Here is a 21,220-nt window from a genome sequence, read left to right on the forward strand (position 1 = left end):
GTAATTTATAAAGTAATAAAAGGAAGTTATTTTTGAGCCAAGGTTTACATTCAGCTATATACAAAGACAGAAAACTACAAAGGGCAAAATCATTAGTGTTTACAATGCACCTCAAGCAGCAACCTTTGAATATAAAGCATGTAGGAAAACATATAAGATGTAATATGTGTGTTTTCAGTTATAGTGACCCACTGGTCTTTGCATGTATGGGACTAAATGGAACAATAGAGCTATAATTTTTAATTGGCTAGCCAAAATCAACTAAATCATTAGTTACTATTTGTTTTTTTTGACAGGCAGAGTGGACAGCGAGAGAGAGACAGAGAGAAAGGTCTTCCTTTGCCGTTGGTTCACCCTCCAATGGCCGCCGTGGCCTGCGCGCTGTGGCCCGCGCACTGCGCTGATCCGAAGGCAGGAGCCAGGTGCTTCTCCTGGTCTCCCATGGGGTGCAGGGCCCAAGCACCTGGGCCATCCTCCACTGCCTTCCTGGGCCACAGCAGAGAGCTGGCCTGGAAGAGGGGCAACCGGGACAGAATCCGGCGCCCCGATCGGGACTAGAACCCGGTGTGCCTGCGCCGCTAGGTGGAGGATTAGCCTAGTGAGCCGTGGCGCCGGCAGTTACTATTGTTTATATCCTAAATTTTACCACTATTGGCTCCAAACTGTGAGATTTTTTTTTTTTTTTTACAGGCAGAGTGGACAGGGAGAGAGAGAGACAGAGAGAAAGGTCTTCCTTGGCTGTTGGTTCACCCTCCAATGGCCGCTGCGGCCGGCGTACCGCGCTGATCCGAAGCCAGGAGCCAGGTGCTTCTCCTGGTCTCCCATGGGGTGCAGGGCCCAAGCACTTGGGCCATCCTCCACTGCACTCCCTGGCCACAGCAGAGAGCTGGCCTGGAAGAGGGGCAACCGGGACAGAATCCGGCGCCCGACCGGGACTAGAACCCGGTGTGCCGGCGCCGCTAGGCGGAGGATTAGCCTAGTGAGCCGTGGCGCCGGCCCAAACTGTGAGATTTTTGCATGGGTTCGTATTAGAACAAAAAATTCTCAAAACTATTTTCATTGTCTAACATTTTAGCTGCAACAGAAAATCTTTTAGAGGCTTTTAGCAAGTCTTCAACTATTTTGGAGAGTGACGTGTTCATCTCAATAATTAAAAATATCAGCACACTAATCTGCTTTAAATGTTATTAACAAATTCTTCCCCAAATAGAAACTAGTTCTACTTCCTCAGTCATCAACAAAATGTTGTGAAGAAATTTATTATCTCAAAAACACCCTCTGAGAGATAGCTTTCTTACTCAGCTTTCTTACTATATTTTGCTGTCATCTCTCAAAGTGATTAAAGTTCACAGAAACCGATTCTCTGAGAAAGATGACTTGTTCATGTGTAGATGTGTAATTTATCTATAAACGAGCAGGTTTCTTAAATGTAGGCTGAAGAGACACACAACAAACCATGCTTATGATATGTATCTTTAATTAAATTTATATTGGTGGGTTAAAAAACATTAAGTGAGAAGATGATTGCTAAGGAAGTAAAGTATCCTATAGCTATTTATAATAAAATGTTTAAAATAAAAAAAGAGTAAGAAACATCAGTTGACGTTTTGTAATCGAAGAGACAAGACTAACAGAGTGTTGTCTCCCCAGTTCTCATACAAGCATATACCACAGGAGAATAATTCTTACATAAGAAGCACCAGTATAAGAATCATTAACTTTTGTGTGTAACTTTTGTTTCTCAAAATTGTGGGGGAGAACTTTGCCCAGTCAGGGATGAGCAAAAACAAGAGTGTCTTGCAGAATATAGTAAAAAAGGAATTACTCTTAGGTATTATAATTTGGTATGTGTATGTATATGTGTATACTTTTTTTTAAAAAAGTGAAGTGAGAACTTTGGGGGATAAAATTCAAAATAAATTTTCTCTCAGTAGTAATGATGTAAGACTATAAATTCTCTCACTTTGAGAAACATGGATATAAAATCTTTCCATCTGTATTCTAGGCTTTCTTACATTTTCTGTAAAGAGTGAATCATTCCAGGTCACATCTAAATGACTCAACATTTTGAGCTAAAAACTGTTTACACAATATACACATTCTTTACTTACAGAGTGAAATAAACTTAACATTTTTATATTAAAAACCTGGGATACAGTAGGATTAGTAGCACCATGAAAAATAATTCTTCCCCCAAACTGCAGTGTGATTCTTCTCTTAGTTGACTTTCTAATGTGCCATTTTAATAAGTGGGCAAAACATATATTCTTCATCTTGTAATCCTCAGAAAAAGTCATTCTGATCCCAAAAGGTAAATCCATTTTCTTATTTCTTTCACAGAAAAACTTGCTCTGGCACATTGCTGAGGTACGTCTGAATCTTCGTGGTTACTAGTCAGCATGCTCTCTTGGTCATATATAGTAGCACCATTGGTGGCAGCAGTGGTAAGGTTGGGGAGAGTGAGACATTGCATTCTGGGAATTTTATATATATATGTATATATATATATATATATGTCACATTTAAAAACGCACAAGGAATTCTTCAAAATGTTATGTCCTCTTCATGCACACTTGACACCGGCTAATACGTGTCCTCAAGTCTCCAGCTTTCAGTGTTTCTGATTGAGGTTTACTGGGAAATGAGAAAGAAGACGATCAGATTCACCTTCCCTGGTATTTCAACTCTATTATGGGTTCAAATTCAGAGTCAGACGTTCTCTTTGTGGGAGGTAGACATAATGGTTTATTTTTGAGAAGTGACTGGTATGGCCTTAGAGCCATAACTAGGTCATAGGTATTTTATAACTGTTCTCTCCACCACTATTACCTTTACATCCTTGTGCCTCCCTCTCTACCTCTGAAACCTTTTTTCTAATACTCATAGAATGAAAGAGATCTGTGCAACTAATAATGAATACATGATACAGACCATAACAATATCCAGAAATGATAAGTTGAGAGAAGCAGCAAATAAAAATAAATTTAAAATGAAAAAAATTCAATAGATTGAAATATCCTGGGGTAGATGTATTATATGTGTTCTTACTCATCCAAACAGAGAAGAGAGCTTTTGAAAATATTCTGGGAAGGTAGATAAATGGACTTAAGGAGAAAACACAGACTACAGTTTCAGTCCCTGGCTGACCTTAAGTCTAGAAGAAGAGCAGCTGATTTCTTACCATACAAGTCACATAAGGTTTGCTTGTCTCTACCTGTTAGTGAAAAATTAGTATCAAGGCATCTCAGACATACTTACCCTATGTTAGTGAAGTCTGTTTTTCTGACCTGAGTCACATAGATGAGAACAAGCCATAATAAAGAATACAGACCAGTAAGTTCCTAACATTCGTTGGGGATAAGCCATCTAAGAATTCTCCCTCTCTTCCCCACCATCTCTGAAGGAAGCTATCAAAAGGAACTAAAGCCACAAGCACCTTACCTGAACATGTCTGACACATCTACAGTTGCCAGCCAAAAACTGTAGGAGTTGGCATAGTAGTTACAGGTACCCCGCCCGTGACATTCAATGAAGGGAGCTGAACGAAACTCCTCCAAGCAGGAACCAGGGGATGCCAGAGCTTGGCCTGAGCCCTCTGCTCCAGCACTTGTATGCTAGAAATGACAAAGAAAAATATGCCATGATACTCATATGTCATAATAACTTAGAGAATCTTCAAAGATATATGCTAAGCTTGCTAAAAAAATTCACAGCCAGTGAAGGGACAAAGACCAGTAGTAACAGGTTAAGCTGCTGCTTACAATGCTGGTATCCTGTATGGGCACCACTTTGATCCAGCTACCTGCTAATGTGTGTGGGAAAGCAGCAGAGGATGGCCCAAGTGCTGAGGCCCCTGCACCCATGTGGGAGACCAAGAAGAAGCTCCTGGCTTCTGGCTTCAGCCTGGTCCAGCCCTGGCCACTGCAGCCATCTGGGGAGTGAACCAGTGGATGGAAGATCTCTCTCTCTCTCTCTCTCTCTCTCTCTCTTTTCTCTCTCTCTCCCTCCCTCTATAACTTTTTCTTCCAAATAAATAAAATCTTTTTTTTTTTAAGAATAGTATCCACACCAAGGGCAGTGAACAAATGCAGTAGGTAGATTATGAAAATATGTTCCGGAAAATGTGTGAGAAGCAACCTGGTGGGTGGACAGAAGTTGCTTCGGGATAGCTCGCATTGAGAAGAAATGTACATACTGGGGTCAGTCAGCTATGATGAGGAGGCGAGGCAGAGTGTTTCATACCATCATGAAGGAATAGCCAATCCACAGAGAATCCCATCCCTGAGGACAGTGGGGAATCTGGATGGTCTGACTGTGAACGGCGATCACCACAGCTGGAGCTTCGCACACTGCACATCTGGTGAAGGAGAGGGAAAGGAACACAATCCACAGAGTGAGTATACAGGAAATAGCCGGCTCGCTTCTTTGGAAAGCTTTCTGGTACAGAAGCCTAGGTCACGACTAAGAAAAGGAGAAAATGCACATTGAGAACTGCTTTTACATAAGCCCTGTCTCCCAACATATATAATAAAGTAACAGACTAAAACTAAACTTTTTTTCCATGAAATTGTAGAATCACTGCTCTAGCATTTTAATTTTCCATTCTGACCCACATTTGTATTCCAGCTTGTTATTGGCAATGCCGTAACTGCTGTAAGAGCTTGGCTTAGTGTATACTACTTGCTGTCCAAGTGCCCAACTGGAGAGTAGAAACTTTGTAATGCTGAAATTGTGTTAAGAATGATGTCTAATGAACTAGAAAAAGATGAGAAACAGACACTTTCTCCATCTTTACCTGTTATTTTTAGTCCAAATGACATTTATTAACCATTTGGCCATGTTTGGAGGAGTGTGACACATCCAGAATGCTGGGCATGTACCCAGGCACTTGGAGATGTGGCTGAAATCTATTAAATCAAGTCAAATATCAAGAGAGTGAATATGGCTGAGTCCACCAGATCTCTAATAAAGAGCATGAGGGGCCCTCTTGAAATATGACTGAGGCCAACTTGGCACACTTTACTTATATAGCAGGCCTTTTACTCTCAAGGGTTGGGACCGACAAAAATAGCATACATACACACACATACCACATACAGACATACACATACACAAATTTCTAAAGAACACAGACAAATGTATTATAAAGCACTCCATGAATTTGCAGTTAAGGATGAACTAGGTCTAATCTTTTTATATTCAATGGCAAAGAAATGAAAATTTTCAATGATTCATCCTCTATGGTTACTATAATCCCAGGTCATGATCAGAATAGAAATGGCAATAGGCAACCCTCTTAGGAGATTGAAGTAAACTAGCATTTCCAAGTGGCAAAATCCCAGGAAATCTCTATTAATGATACCATCTGTCTCCTTGTTACTTGTGTGCCAAACCTCAGCTATCACTTTCTCCTTCCTACAGCTAATAAATTGCCAAATACTGTGATACATGACCCCATGATGATTTTTAATCCATTCACATCAGGCCTGTAGCACTAGCCTTCGGCCTAACTGGCGTCTTTACCTCAGGACTGTCCTTTTTGTAATTAATTCATGTTACACACTGATGACTCTTCCTTAAAGTGTAACTCAAGAATTTAGGGGCAGAAGCTTTTTCTTATAGAGCAAATAAATTCCAAACCATAATTTGGCACTGAAGTCTTCTACCATCTGGGCTCAAGTTATTTTCCCAATCTTTTGCAACATTTCTATATTAAATTCTAAACACATTAGTGCATAACCCATTCTTATTTTCTCAGTTTAGTATGTCTTTCCTCTTTACAACTTCCTATGCCTAAAGTCCTCCAATCCCTCAAGGACTGACCAGACCAAAACACATTTCTTCCATACAGTCATCCCAGATTTCTCCAGTTGGAATTATAATCTTTCCCTTACACTTTCATAACATTTTATTAGATCTTTTTCTAGCACTTAACCCAAGCCTGACATGCATTAGATTAATTCATACATACATTCGCTGCAATTTTCGATATGGTTTGAGTTTTCCCCACGGCTTCCTGTGTTGAAATGTAATTCCCAGTGTGAGGTATTAAGGTGGAAACTTAACCTGACTGTGGTGTTCAGAGGTGGGGCTTTTGGGAAGTGATTTGGATTGGCTTTATAGGAAGAGGGAGAGAGACCAGACACACACGCATGTGCACTGTCTCTTGTCATGTGATGCTGTGTATTGCCTCAGGACCCTGCCAACAGCAAGGTCATCACCAAACAAAGTCTCTAGACCTTAAACCTCCAGAACCATGAGCCAAAAATAAATCTCCTTTTTGTTATGAGATAGCCTACTTCAATATTTCACTGCAATAACAAAAATAACGTGGACTGACATATTTGCCTAGTGGCTAGACTGTGAGTTCTTTGGATATTATACGTACATGGGGTCTGGTCAAAAGCAGATCTTATATGTGCTTTGGACTTATTTCTGCCTAGCTAAACTAACTGAGAATTCATGAGTCAAAACTAGACCAACGGCTCACCGACTAATGAATGGCTCGATGCTTTGGCCCTTCAGGGGTTCCATGCTCATTGGCATGGGTTCTGGAGTGGATAGCCAGTATGAATAGTCATTTCTTGAAGCAAAGTTGCAAACATTATTGATGTTGCAGAACATGAAAGGCATGGTACTGAAGCGACGAAGGCAGCTGCCAGCCGTTCCTAGGAAGAATCAGAGACAAAAAGATGAGGGACTGCATCGTGATGAATCTTTCATTTCTTCTAGAACAATAACACATTTTCAAAAAGAAACTTGCTTTAGTTCTTAGATAATAAATACATTTTCCTTTGAAAAGTCTAAGATATACTCAGTTTAACACTTCTAAATTTAGGATGTATTTTATAACTTACGTGGACATTTATTGTGATAGTTCACTATATATGCCCCAACGCTGTTTTTAAACTATGTTGTACCTTATAAATAATGGTGTCTTATGGAGAAGAGTCAGTAATTTACGGGTACAAGTGAAGGACACACACTGAGTCCTTAGGAGACCATATCAATATTTCCTGGTCCAGGTTGCCCTTCCTCTAGGTTTCCCACAGTATGTACCTTGTGTGGGTTTGCAATCACTTTATGTCTAGAGACAAGACTAGTGTTGACCAAAATGTGCAGCAACCACAGACAGATCTGAGGGTGAATAAATAAAAGGAAAAAGAGAGGAAGAAAGGATGTGAGTGGGGAGAAAACACAAGGAGGAATCTGAGTTTCAGTGCTAGTAGGTGCAATAGAAGTTATCTCAACCAGTGATCAAGTCTTTTTTCTCTAATTTCCTAACAAAAGAATAAAGAGAAATTATGTTTCTTCTCTCACATTTTTAAGCGCTACTGTATCTAAATCTTTGACACCTAAATTTCTCTGTCAGAAGTTTAAATTATTACTGTGCCAATATTAAAATATTTGTTGTTGTCTCTCACCTTTAAACTCATCCTTGTACACTCCCTTTTGTAGTACCAAAGGCTAGAAATTTGCAAGCAGCATTTCTGCATTGCCAGCTGGTCATGTTTTGGGTTTGGGAATATAGATATTTAAAAGCAAACTTTTTAAAAGATTTATTTATTTATTTGAAAGGCAGTTACAGAGAGGCAGAAGCAGAGAGTGACAGACAGACAGACAGACAGGTCTTCCATCCACTGGTTCACTCCCCAAATGACCACACAGTCCAGAGCTGGGCTGATCTGAAGCCAGGAGCCAGGAGCTTCTTCTGGGTCTCCCATGTGGGTGCAGGGGCCCAAGGACTTGGGCTATCTTCCACTGCTTTCCCACTCCTTAGCAGAGAGCTGGATGGGAAGTGGAGCAGCAGCTTTACCTGCTATGCCACAGCACTGGCCTCTAAAAATAAACTTTTGCATCACTCTTTAAAAAAAGATTTATTTATTTATTTGAAAGTCAGAGTTACAGAGAGAGAGGAGAGATGGGGGTGGGGGGCAGTCTTCCATCCGCTGGTTCACTCCCCTATTGGCCACAACAGCTGGAGCTGGGCTGATCTGAAGCCAGGAGCCAGGAGCTTCTTTCGGGTCTCCCATGTGGGTTTAGGGGCCCAAGCACTTGGGCCATCTTCCACTGCTTTCCCAGGTCATAGCAGAGAGCTGGATCAGAAGTGGAGCAGCCGAGTCTTGAACCAGCACCCATAAGGGATGCCGGCGCTTCAAGCCAGGGTGTTAACCCACTATATCACTCTTTTAAAATGTATCCAATGTCATGATCTGAAACCTAACATTAACCTCTTTTTAAAAATCCATAAACTCATCTTTGATAGCTGGAAATTTACATTGCCTTTTGTAACTGGAAATGATATTTCTATTCTACTCATCTCACACAGTTTTATCTCAATATATTTTTGTGGTTCACAGTCTGTTATTGAACATTTATTATGTTTCTTAAAACAGAATGTTAAAAGTTTTAAATTTTCTTGAAGTATGTCTTTACACATTAAATCTTTTATTTTGATCTGTCATTAGTTATTATTGATTCACAACTGATCAAAATATAGATATAACTTAATAATTATTAAACTAAAATGTAAACTCTTAGAAATATATTTCTTAATGAGATAGATGAGACGTAGTTTATAGATCCTGAGTTAATAGATGCTTTCAAAAAAACTGTTTTTTTAATTGTCCTTTTGAATTTTTCTCTCAGAGGTTTTCATACTACAAGGCAGAATGCCATAGTGTGATTCTTCTATAAAGTGGGAGAGCCCGACAGGGGACATGGGAAAGATTACCCAAGGCACATTCACCAGCAGAGTAACTTTAGGAGAAAGTGCACAAGAAAGTCAAATATTTGGCAATGGATTCCTTTAAAATTATGCTTGTGTACCACTTGGAAATTCTTCATGTACCCGAAGGGATAGCCTTATTTATTAGACTGAAGATAATTGATAAAATATCAACTGTTGTTTAAAACAGTAGATACTCAGAATCATTTGAAGTTTTTAAATAATAGGTTTTGGATGGACCTAGGAATCTTCCAAAGTTTCCCAGGCTGAAAATTACTTAGTCTATTTTATAAAACAAACAAACAAACAAAGTGTAACTCAAGGTAATGTGAGAGTGAAAGACAATATGGCATAATTTAAAACAATTGATTTATAATTGGAAGAGGTTAGATTCAAGTCTTCATCACTTTCTGTGTGGCTTTTGTATAAATGACTGAAGCTCTTAGCCAGTTTCTTTGTATAAAATATGGAGGGGCCGGTACTGTGGCATGGTGGGTTGAGCTGCTGCCTACAGTGCTGGCATCCCATATGGGCACCAGTTCGAGTCCCTGCTACTCCACTTCCCATCCAGCTCTCTGCTACGGCCTGGGAAAGCAGTACAAAATGGCCCAAGTGCTTGGGCCCCTGCACTCGTGTGGGAGACCTGGAAGAAGCTCCTGGCTCCTGGCTTCAGATCAGCCCAGCTTTGAGCCATTGTGGCCAGTTGGGGAGTGAACCAGCAGATGGAAGACCTCTCCCTCCCTCTCTCTGCCTCTCCTCTCTCTCTGTGTAACTCTGGCTTTCAAATTAATAAATAAATCTTTTAAAAAAACATGGAATAAACCCCACGAAATATTTGACTTATCTTGATCGTAGTTGTGAAAATCGTTAGATAATGTACATGAAAATTCTTTGTATATTATAAAGCAATTTATAAAGAAAATTTACTGTCTAATTTGAGACAGAGGTAGAAATGTTTTTGCTTTCATAAAGATAAAAGGAAAAGGTACATAAAAGGAAGGCCCATAACTCTGTGATCAGAGGTGTTTGTGTCTGTGTTATGCGCTGCCCACAATGATGCAGAATCCTGAGTTACAGTCTCCAAAGTTTCAAGCAGAGGGTGATCCTATGCACCCTCAATGCTTCCCATAGCCTAAAATAATATAACATTTAATAGACTAATGGTTCATAGTATGTTTTATCCTCCCAGAAACATTTATAGTAACCATCCTCTTTTTCACATACCATAATCCTTCCACTAATCCAACGTGGACTGTATGTATCTTACCAGTTGCTTGTTTAACAGCAAAGCTATAGCTACCTTTATTCTTTGTTCAGTCATAAAGATATCTCCAATTTGATCCTTCTGTGAGCCCTGGTAGAGCTCATGCAATCGAGGAATTCTCTTGAGATCCTAAGCCCTACCATAGACATCCTGTGTCTGAGGCCTAAACAGTATCAGAGTCATGGCTGGTTTGTAGGATTGAAGTCTTAATGCCTATTTTGATGACTTCCTTGAACAAGTACATACATTCTGAAAAGTGGCAAATGGCCTACTGGATAGCAGATCTCATTTTCACTTTGCATTATATTTTTTAATCTCATAGGGCTCAAAAACTTCTAATAGTTCTTATTGATTTGATAGTTCAGGGATTTGAATTTTATAAGTTTGATCGTAACTTTGACTTTGTGACACAGAAGAGAGAATGGACAAGAAAGGAGAATTTGATGGGAAAAAGATGACAAAATCATCCAAATATTTTTAATGAATTTGATATTTAATTAAAACTACCTAGATAATTTAATTAATTTAATGAAGACTTATCAATTATAACATTAGAAAATGATGGAAAAAACAAAAGAAGGAAGGTAGCAGTATAAAAATCAAAAGGAGAAAAAAAGAAAAGGAGAGGAAGAAAAGAAAAGTTGAAGAGGAAGAAGAACGTTGTTGGGCAAACCTCTACTTCATTTGGCTTCATAAAATGGCCTATGGCCATTGGCTTCCACATCAAGTGGACGTGACTACTTGGGTAGACTTGTATTGGCTAGCAGGTGTGCCATACGCCCTCGGAACAGATTGAGTAGAGCACACCCCTGCTGAAGAACTGTTTTTTACACAGCTAATGAGACCTCAGGAGGCCTCGTCCCATAGAGATCTCAGAAACTGGGAACCCAGATTATCCATCTCGTCTTCTTTTTTAAAGTTTAAAAACAATATTTTGAGAGGCGGAGGAGAGAGGGGGAGAAGGGGAGAGACAGAAAGAGAGAGAGTGAGAGAGCTCGCTATCTCCTGGTTCACTCCATATATGTCTCCAACAGCTGAGACTGGGCCACAACCAAAGCCAGGACCTGGGGACTCAACCCAAGACTCCCACATAGGTGGCAGGAACCCACCTACTCCAGCGATCACCACTGTTTCCCAGGGTCTGCACTGGCAAGAAGGCAGAGCCAGCAGTTGGAGCTGGGATTTGAACCTAGGAACTTTGACATGGGACATAAGCATTTTAAATGCAAGACTAAATGCTCACTCCCAGACTATCTTCTTGAATGTCTTTATGGAGGTGAATGAGATAATAAGTCCTAAAATGGGCAGTCCTAGGGCAAACAATGGAACCTCAACATCCAATGTCAAATTGCAGAAGAAGAAATCTTGGGAACTGAAGAGTCTCCGAGAGTTATCCAGTTCACCATTGTGTTACCAAACAAGCTGCTCACTCCAGTAGAGAAGATATAAGGTGTCTTCAAAAAGTTCATGGAAAACATGTATTATGAGAAAAAGGCATGGATTTCAAATTATTTTTTCAACAACATATACTTATCCCTTAATTTTATTTTCCTTAACCTTTTTGAAGTTACCTTACACATGGGAACACTTCAAATGAATTGGATTTTATATCAAAATTTGGTGCTCTGTATAGCTTTAAAGTACTATGGTAATACTTTATGAAGCCAAGGCATACATTTCAGAAACTACAAAGCAGCATAATTCAGCAATGACTTTACTTTTTTTGATCTAGGAAATCAAGATTTTCTTAAGAAATCATCTTTCAACTTGATGAAGACTGATCTTAATGAAGAGAAACCTATTTCCCATGAATTACAAACATTGCCCACTGAAGAAGCTGCTATGGTATAAAGAACACAGAGAATTTGTTCTCTTAATAACTAACCTTGGGGCCAGCACTGTGGCTTATTGGGCAAAGCTGCCACCTGCAGTGCCAGTATCCAATCCGGGTACCGGTTTGAGTCCCGGTTGCTCCAATTCCAATTCAGCTTTCTGCTATGGCCTGGGAAAGCAGTAGAAGATGGCCCATGTGCTCTGGCACCTACACCCATGTGGGAGACATGGAAGAAGCTCCTGGCTCCTGGCTTTGGATTGGCCTAGTTCCGATCATTGTGGCCATTTGGGGAGTGAACCAGTGGATGGAGGACCTCTCTCTTTGCCTCTGCCTCTCTGCAACTCTGTCTTTAAAATAAATAAATAAATCTTTTTTAAAAAAGAACTAACCTCTAACTAAAAGTAAAGGTGCCCTTTATTTTCAAACATTTCTTGCTTTAGTTAGGCCAAGAATTGTAACTTAAACTAGTTCATTAATGCTTTCAGTTAAGTGTTTATTTAAACTCACAGAAGTTATATTCAATTACCCGTGATATGGTCTTCAATTTGGAAGTCCCAAAAGAATGGAGATGCGTTCTGGCCAAAGCTACTCTGGAATCCACCAGGATTTTCAAAACAAAAACAAAATGTATAGCAAGCAATAAGATGCTGATTATCTCACCCAAGTCTTGACCGTGAGCTCTTTTATTTCCTTGTACATACAGGAGAGAGAAGCCATCATAGATGTGAACTGTTCCCTGTGGGCATTGTGGTGCATCTGTTGTCTGGCTGTGGCGTGTGATGAGGAATCCATGGGCAATAGAGGAGGTTCCAGGGGGACCTGGGGGACCCTGCAGTCCATCTGGCCCAGGGGGTCCATCCAAACCACGGGTACCTATTTCCACAAAATCATCAGTATACAACATTAAGTAAGCCAGGATCCATTATTATGGCCACTGAAAAACATCTTGACCTCATTTGTTTAGTTCATATATTCAATAATTATAGAATATCTTTAAAGGCTTGGTTACATATCATGGGGTTGGAGACAAATAAGATATGTTCCCTGCCCTCAAAGAGATTTAGATGTGTTTCCCTCCTCTGACATTAGTTGAAGACAGCAGGCAATAAAACACTGGGAAATGGAGCTTTCAATGGGAAGAACTGGTCCTTATTTGGAGAGATTGTATGTTATCTAGTTTCTTCCTGTATTGATGAAGGCATTCGAATCCCAAGACCACATTTAGGTTCGCTGTTTTGCTCAGCAACAAGAAAGGAAGGGTGTGGTTACCCTCAGTCTTCCATCTTCAGTGCTGAAAAACATTTTCCTGTGGATCTGCCTGGGGAACTATTCTTAAGCATACCTTTTTGTTTAGAGAACAGGCAGGGCGTTCTGAAGAAGCCTTTTCAAAATGTCTATTTTCAATCTATCATTGACTTCCCTTTCCCATTTAGCCTCTTGATTTGAACTCATTTAAAAATTCTCAGGCTGTTCTCTGGTCAATGTGTCTATAGATTTTTATTGGGGAAAACTTGTCAGCAACACCTGTAATGAAGATGATACTAACCTGTTTCTCCCATAGAAACAGAGTTAATGAAATGCAGCATGTTACCTCTAGGGAAGCCATGTGTGTCACCACATTGCCTTGTTGCCATGTATATGTTTTGCCAACACAAAATCATTATGTTTATATTATTTTATATTATTTAGAATTATATTATCTATAGAGTTGCTAACATATATTAGTAATCTATTGAGTTTATGATCTTCTATTTCTATTTTAGCAATCTTACATTAGTGTATATCTATGATTTTTGCAAGTTACCTTCAATTCTTTTTGCAAGTAGGTGCAGTACAGGTTGGAAATCTAGTAGATAACAGATTCAGTATTATCAGGAGCACCTAATAATGAGTGACCTCAAATATTTGCATAGCAATTTATCATCTCAGCCTGAGATAGCGCTATGACTCTCAAAGGTCTACGGGGATCAATTAAACTTTTTCTTTATATTTACCCCATCTTATGGGGAAAATTACAACCTATTGTGATATTTCAAATGTGGAAGGGTCGGCAAGGGTTTCATGGTAGTCAAGGGATTTAAACCAACACTGAGAACTAACTCAACAGGTAAGTACAATGAGTACCTGGAAGCTCCCCATCTTGAGGATGAGCTGAGTTTCCTGGGGCTCTAAGTACATAGATAAAAGGGACTTCAGTAGTTGTCTCTCAGAGTGGCAGATCTCCTTCTACGTGCCTTCCTGTTTTCCCTCAGCTACAGATTTACAAGTCAGCCGTGCTCTCTCAAGAGGGAGATCTCAAGCTCCACGTGGAGGCCACAGGTCCCGAAGTCTCCCAGACTTAATGACCAGCTGCAGCAGCACCGTTTTACTTGTCTCACCTGGCTGGCCTGGCAGACCTGGGTCTCCTTTGCGTCCTCCTGCTCCATCAAAACCAGGGAGTCCATTGCGCCCCGGATCTCCTGGAGGGCCAATTGGACCTGCAAGAAAAGAAATGGGATTTTAAATGCGGCTAGAATAATTCCTCATTCACATCGATCTAAGAGACTCAGGTTCTTGAAGATGCTGGATTCATAATCTGATATTGGCTTAAACCCAAGCAAATGAAAGAGTATCTAAAATCCAAGACAAAAGAAGCAGACGAGGACTTGGCTTTGCTTTCAAACATTCCATTTGCTTCTGAAGAGATCCCCTTAATATGGCAGCTGTGTTCCTTTGCCTTCATGACCACACAGGAGTGCCGGTCCTAACTTTTTTTATCTATCCCACCATAGGTAGAGCTGTTACTATGAGGCACACTTTATTTATGGAAAGGCTGCCACTCAGTCTCTTAATAAGGGGAGGAAAACTGAAGTTAGTTCCAGCTTTTTAAATTGGCTGTAAGCACAGAGTCAAAGCCAACTAGAGAGCAATTTTCTTAAAAGTCAAGGAGCCTCACAGTGGGAACCTAACAGCACACCAAATCAGCCTTCCATCTTTCTGTTGGGCGAGGCAAAGAGAACACCAGATCTTCAATGCATTTCCACTTCATTACAGAGTTTTAAACATTATTCTAGTTCAAGTTAGAATAGCTACAGGAGGTAAAATAAATCTAACTGGGTCTGAAAGACATTCTGACATGATAAATTAACAGTTTCAAAAAAAAAAGGGGGGGGGGGGGAATAGGTCCTGTGGTGGTCTGGTATTCTGCCAGTGTCTGACTCCTATTGTCAGAGACAAACTCTGAGCTGTAAAAAGAAAACTAGGGAGATGTTCTTAAACAGATTGGCCTTAAAAATCAATGTGCAAAGTACCTGGTAAGCCTTGAGGTCCTGGTAATCCTGGTGGACCTTTTAACCCAGGTTGGCCAGGGACCCCTGGAGGACCAGCATCTCCTTTGATTATAATACTCTGTCCCGAAGGACCAGGTAATCCAGGAGGACCTAAGAGGAAAAACATTGGGATTTAAAGGTGAGGAACAGAACATTGAGAAGAAATGGGTGCTAAAGTGACCTAGTGTCAGAAAAGGAATAATATTGAGACAAACAAGCTACAGGAATGAGGGGATTTCAAAAGGTTCCGGGAAAATGTGTATTATCTTTTAATTCCACTGTTCCATGAAAATGTGGGGGTTTTTAAAGATTGATTTATTTACTCAACGGGGCTGACGTTGAGGCACAGTGAGTTGAGCTACTGCCAGCAATGCTGGCATCCCATATGGGTGGCAGTTCGAATCCCAGCTGTTCCACTTCTGATCCAACTTGCTGCTAATGTGCCTGGGAAGGCAGTGGATGGTGGCCCAAGTACTTTGGCCCCTGACACCCAGCGTATGTATGTATGTATTTATGTGAAAGGCAGAGGGAGAGACATAGAAAGAGATATTCCATTCTCTGGTTCACTCACCAAATGGCCACAACAGCCAGGGCTGGGCCAGGCAAAACCAAGAGCTGAGAACTCCATCTGGATCTTCCACATCTGTAGCAGGGGCCCAAACACTTGGATCATCATCTACTGCCTTCCCAGGCACATTAGCAAGAGGCTAGATCAGAAGTGGGGTAGCCAGGACTTGAAATGACATTATGATATAGGATGCTGGCATTGTAAGTGGCAGAGTAACTGCTGTCCCACAAGGCTGGATTTCCATGAAAGATTTTTTTTTAAAACATTTATTTATTTGTTTGAAAGGCAGAGTTACAGAGAGGCAGAGGCAGAGGCCAAGGCCGAGGCTGAGAGAGAGAGAGAGAGAGAGAGAACTTCCATCCACTGGTTCACTCCCCAAATGGCTGCAACAGTTGGAGATGGGCCAATCCGAAGCCAGGAGCCAAGAGCTTCTTCCCTGTCTCCCATGGGGGTGCAGAGACCCAAGGACTTCAACCATCTTCCACTGCTTTCCCAGGTGCATTAGCAGGAGCTAGATTGGAAGTGGAGCAGCCGGGACTCAAACCAGCGCCCATATGGGATGCCAGCACTGCAGGCAGTGGCTTTACCTGCTATGCCACAGTGCAGCTCTCCATGAAAGTTTTAAAGTACTTGATTACTGTTATATCCAACAGAAATCTGGGGAAACTACCATTATCTCATCTAGAAGACTGAAACATAAAAAGCTTTCTTAGGGTCATTGGAAAAATAATGCTTATCATCTATATTTTCAAGCTGTGAGCATTACAGATTTACTAGAAAACCTAGTCCAAATGTAAACATTGCTATCAGAGGAAGACGAACCAATTCCTTGACAAGTCCTTTCTGATTGTAACATAACTTGCAGTCCTGTTTGTTTGTTGCATTTCTCAAGGAACTCACTGAACTACTATGAAAATTGAGTAGATGCCCTATTTGACAGTTTATAGGAAGGTTTTATAAAACCTCTTAGCAAAAAGAATTATTTTAATGCAAAAAAATACAAACCTGTATATATGGCTTGCTCTTGTCATTTGTGTAACTGAATATGGGAAAGCTGGTATAAAAGCCAGTAAAAATCTCAATGAGGAGGCTGGCATTATGGCACAGCAGATTAAATCACTGCTAGTGACATTGTATATCAGAGTGCTAGTTCAAGTCCCTGCTGCTCAGTTTCTGATTAAGTTTCCTGCTAATGTACCTAGGAAGGCAGCAGAAGATGGCCCAAGAGCTTGGGCCCCTGTCACCATGATGTCACCAGATAGAGTTTCTAGCTCCTGGCTTTGGTTTGGCCCAGTCCCAGCTGTTGCAGTCATTTGGAAAGGGAACAGTGGATGGAAGATCTCTCTTTCTCTCCCCCATCCCCCACCATGCTCTACCTTTCAAATAAAAAAAAAAAACAATCTTTAAAACATCTCCCTGAAGTATTATTATTCATCCTGCATTTATCTTAAATTTAAAAAGTCTACTATTGGGGCTGGTGCTGTGGTGTAATAGGTTAAGCCTCTGCCTGTGGCGCCAGCATCCCATATGGGTGCTGGTTCATGTCCTGGTTGCTCCTCTTCCAATCCAGCTCTCTGCTTATGGCTTGGGAAAACAGTAGAAGATGGCCCAAGTGCACCCATGTGGGAGACCCAGAAGAGGCTCCTGGTTTTGGATCAGCCCAGCTCCAGACATTATGGACATTTGGGGAGTGAACCAGTGGATGGAAGACTTCTGTCTCTCCCTCCCTCTGTCTGTAACTCTCTCTCTCAAATAAAGAAATAAATATATTTTTAAAAAGTTTATTAATATTACATGAAAAAATACAGAGTTGAAGAAAATAGCAAAAAGGGGGAGAGACTTGCATAAGACTTTAGCTTTTGAGAATTTGCTTAAAATACAGAATGCAAACTTTCAAATTATTTAATGTATCTAGGTATTGAGTATGACTAGCTTTAGTAGTGAGTCTTACCTGGAGGTCCAGTAAGTCCTGGTTCCCCCTCAGGGCCAGTTGAACCAGGCATTCCACTTGGTCCTTTCATGCCTGTAAAGAAGGTAAGTACAACTGTATGGCAAAGCAAGAGGGTCATAGTATTTACTCAATCAAATCAGAAAATGGCTATCTTGTTCCAAAGGAATTTAAAGGAAAACCCAAGAACATTCAAATACCTGGGAATCCTGGAACACCAGGGAGACCAGGATCTCCTTTCATTCCATTGAGACCAGGCCGGCCAGGGTTACCCTGAGTAAATGAAATCATCAATGTCAGAAAAAAATTGGGGTGATGTAGGGGAGTCAAGTCAGAGGTATAGCATAGTGGTTTACAGCACTATGTCTACAGTCAAACTTTCAGGATTCAAATCCAAATGCTGTGACCTGAGTTGGATATTGGATCAATTTGATCCATAATATTTTTTTCATTTCTTTTTTCATTTTATTTATTTATTTGGGAGGTAGAGTTACAGACAGGCAGATGGAGAGAGAGAGAGAGAAAGGTCTTCCATCTGTTGGTTCACTTCCCAAATGGCTGCAATGGCCAGAGCTGAGCTGATCTGACCCAATTCCACCCAGTTGCAAGGGCCCAAGCACTTGGGCCACCTTCTATTGCTTTCCCAGGCCATAGCAGAGAGCTGGACTGGAAGAGGAGCAGCTAAGACTAGAACCGGCACCCATATGGGATGCCGGCGCCACAAGAGGAGGCTTGGTCTGCTACGCCACAGAGCCAGCCTCCTTTTCATTTCTTCTTTAAAGATTTATTTATTTGAAAGATGGTTACAGAGAGAGAGAGAGAGAGAGAGAGAGAGAAAGAGAGAGAGAGTGTCTTTCATCCACTGATTCACTCCCCTGCAAGGGCTTGGCCAGGCCGAATCCAAGAACTTCTTCTGGGTCTCCCACATGGGTGGCAGGGGCCCAAGCACTCGGGCCATCGTCAGCTGATTTTCCCAGGTGTATTAGCAGGGAGCTGGATTGGAAATCGAGTAGCCAGGACTCGAACTAGCACTCATACTCAGTGCCAGCATTGCAGGAGTTGTCCTAACCCACTGTGCCAGAACATTGGCCCTGTTTTTTCATTTCCAGCACTGAGAAAACAGTAGTGTCTACTTCAAGGTGGGGAGGGATATTAATCAATTTGCATGTAGTGTGTACTTGATATATGGTCACAATTACTATTAATCAAAACACTTAGTTTTTAGTATAGACCTGAGGTGCTGACCACTTGGATTAGAATCACATATGCAGAAATGATAATATCTGAAATGCATAGCAAAAATATAGTAGGGCCTGTTAATTAACTGGGTTTGCAAATCACAAAAGGTATGGGAAGAAGAGTTGAAATTAATTCTAGAATGGATCTAGAATAGTAATATTGTTTAGGAGGTTACAATGCTAAGCCAAGTGCAGGACAATGAAGCTTGCATTAGTAGGAACAAAGAAGAAACAAGCCCGAAATGTCTTATAATGTAAAAATAAAAGAAACTGCTAACTCAATGAGGTGGGGCATCTGTCAGGAAAATACAGAAAGCAGCTTGAAGGGGCTTATAAATCTAGAACAATATGAGCATTCAAAATAAGTAATGGTAGTTTTAAAATGTATAAATCATTGAAAAAAGGGAAATAATGAATCCATACTGATAACAAATACATAAATAAATAGGCAAGAAGGGAGAGCTCTTGCTTACAGTGAGCTAAGTGGTATATGTGGTAGTGCTAGAGTTGGAAATTAATTATTTTGCCACTATTCCTTTAGAGAGTATTTGAAGCAAAAAATCATTAACAGATGTTAAATCTCAGGGAAAATTTTCACAAAGAACAGTATGCTTGTATGCTCTTAATGTACCTTCCCATAATTTTGCTTACCTATTAGCTGCAGGGAAGAAAAGTAGAAATTATCACAGTTGAGAAACTGAACAACAAATTGATCAAAAGTAAATCACAAGGTGGGCACTGTGGCACAGTGGGTTAAGCTGCCACTTGGGGAACCTGCATCCTGTGTTGGAGTGCCACCTCCGCTTCTGATTCAGCTTCCTGCTAATGTGCCTGGGAGGCAAGAGATGATGGCTCAAGTACTTGGGTTGCTGCTACCCACGTGGGAGACCTGGATAGAGTTCTGTCTCCTGGTTTTGACTTGATCTAGCACCAGGTGTTGCAGGCATTTGGGAAGTGAACCAGCAGATGGAAGATTTCTCTTTCTCGCTTTGCCTTCCAAATATGTAAATACATATTTTATAATACTCAAATCACAAATGAGGGGTAAATGGACATATGGATCCATTTATCTGTTATTGTGAGAAGGATATATCATTCATGTAATATTCTAGCTGAGTATTCTAACCTCAACCTATTTATGAAGAAACATTAGAGAAAAGAAGGAATATTCTATTTAAAAAATGGTGAGGGTAAGGCTTTTAAATGCCAAAGTCATGAGAGGAAAAAGAAGGCTAGGGAATTTTCCCTGATTAAAGAAGACTAAAGAGATATGACAAATGCAACACCTGATTTGGCCTGGGTCGTCTTGTACTGGAGGACACAATGCTAAACAGGATATTACTATGTCAACTGACATCATTGGAACATGAAAGGTAGAAATTAAAGTATTTATATCTATGTTCGATTCCTCAAAGTTGATTAACTGTACTCTGGTTATGTGAGAATACCTTTAACCTTAGGAAATATGCACTTAAGTGTTTAGATACTTTTCTTTTCTGGAAGACAGCAGCCTGTGGAGTTAAAAGACAGCCCAGAACATGTTGGCTGCCAAATCTACTAACAATCCACTTGAATGAATGAAGGAAGCTTTCAGGATTCATAAAGAAGTACGTGACTCTCTGGGTTACTCAGACCAAGGTAGAAAGCACATGAGTGGATATGCTATTATTCTTTCTTTAATAGGTGAAGACAGAAACCCAGAGTGTCTGTTTTCCTCACACACAAAGCAGAAATGTGCACTGGAGCTGAAATTGGACCCTAACTTTATCTAATTTCAAAGTCTAAAATATTCCCAATCACCATAATTACTTCCCTATGGGTGGACTCATCCACATGCAATGCTCTGACATATGTATCTCCTTTACATAAATTTACTTTCACTGAAATGAAAGCTTCTCAAATCTAAATACTATACACACCAAAGACTCTAGATAACGTATCTTTTGAGAAACCTGTTTGGTATAATATAGCAAAAATCCCCTTAGTAAGACTACAGGAAACTTGCTTCCTACATTCTTTTTAATTTGCCAGTGAGCCATGCATAGAGACTTGTCCAGAGAGTGCTAATTAAATGATGCAGTTTAGAATTCTCATTTTGAATGCAAATATCCACATTCTTCTCTTATCAATTACCTACTCCCATTTCCTACCGGGAGTCCTGGTGGTCCTTGGTCTCCTTTCAAACCAGGCAAGCCAGGCTGCCCGGGTGGGCCTGGGTTTCCTCGCTCTCCTTTAATAGCTCCATTTCCAGGGAGACCCCGAGGACCCTCTGGACCTGGTAGACCTTGATAATGCACAACAAATGATCACAAGTTCAGTATAGCATAAGAGT

The 21,220-nt window shown here is 40.6% G+C and overlaps 1 protein-coding gene across 1 annotated transcript in view; it reads right to left on the minus strand.

The window, feature by feature from the left end:
• Window positions 1-1,460: 1,460 nt before the first annotated feature.
• COL4A5 (collagen type IV alpha 5 chain) overlaps window positions 1,461-21,220 on the minus strand; it is a 252,813-nt gene continuing 233,053 nt past the window's right edge. Inside the window, exons 42-51 of the mRNA XM_002720176.5 lie at window positions 21,039-21,172; window positions 17,851-17,923; window positions 17,654-17,725; window positions 15,117-15,245; window positions 14,205-14,303; window positions 12,487-12,699; window positions 6,491-6,668; window positions 4,243-4,357; window positions 3,442-3,614; window positions 1,461-2,634 (exon numbers count right to left, since the gene is read on the minus strand). Coding sequence (XP_002720222.3) covers window positions 2,553-2,634; window positions 3,442-3,614; window positions 4,243-4,357; window positions 6,491-6,668; window positions 12,487-12,699; window positions 14,205-14,303; window positions 15,117-15,245; window positions 17,654-17,725; window positions 17,851-17,923; window positions 21,039-21,172 — 1,268 coding nt within the window. The 3' untranslated portion in view covers window positions 1,461-2,552. The remainder of the gene's footprint in view (window positions 2,635-3,441; window positions 3,615-4,242; window positions 4,358-6,490; window positions 6,669-12,486; window positions 12,700-14,204; window positions 14,304-15,116; window positions 15,246-17,653; window positions 17,726-17,850; window positions 17,924-21,038; window positions 21,173-21,220) is intronic.

The sequence above is a fragment of the Oryctolagus cuniculus genome, chromosome X (genome assembly GCF_964237555.1).
Source record: "Oryctolagus cuniculus chromosome X, mOryCun1.1, whole genome shotgun sequence".
Classification (NCBI taxonomy): Eukaryota; Metazoa; Chordata; class Mammalia; order Lagomorpha; family Leporidae; genus Oryctolagus; species Oryctolagus cuniculus.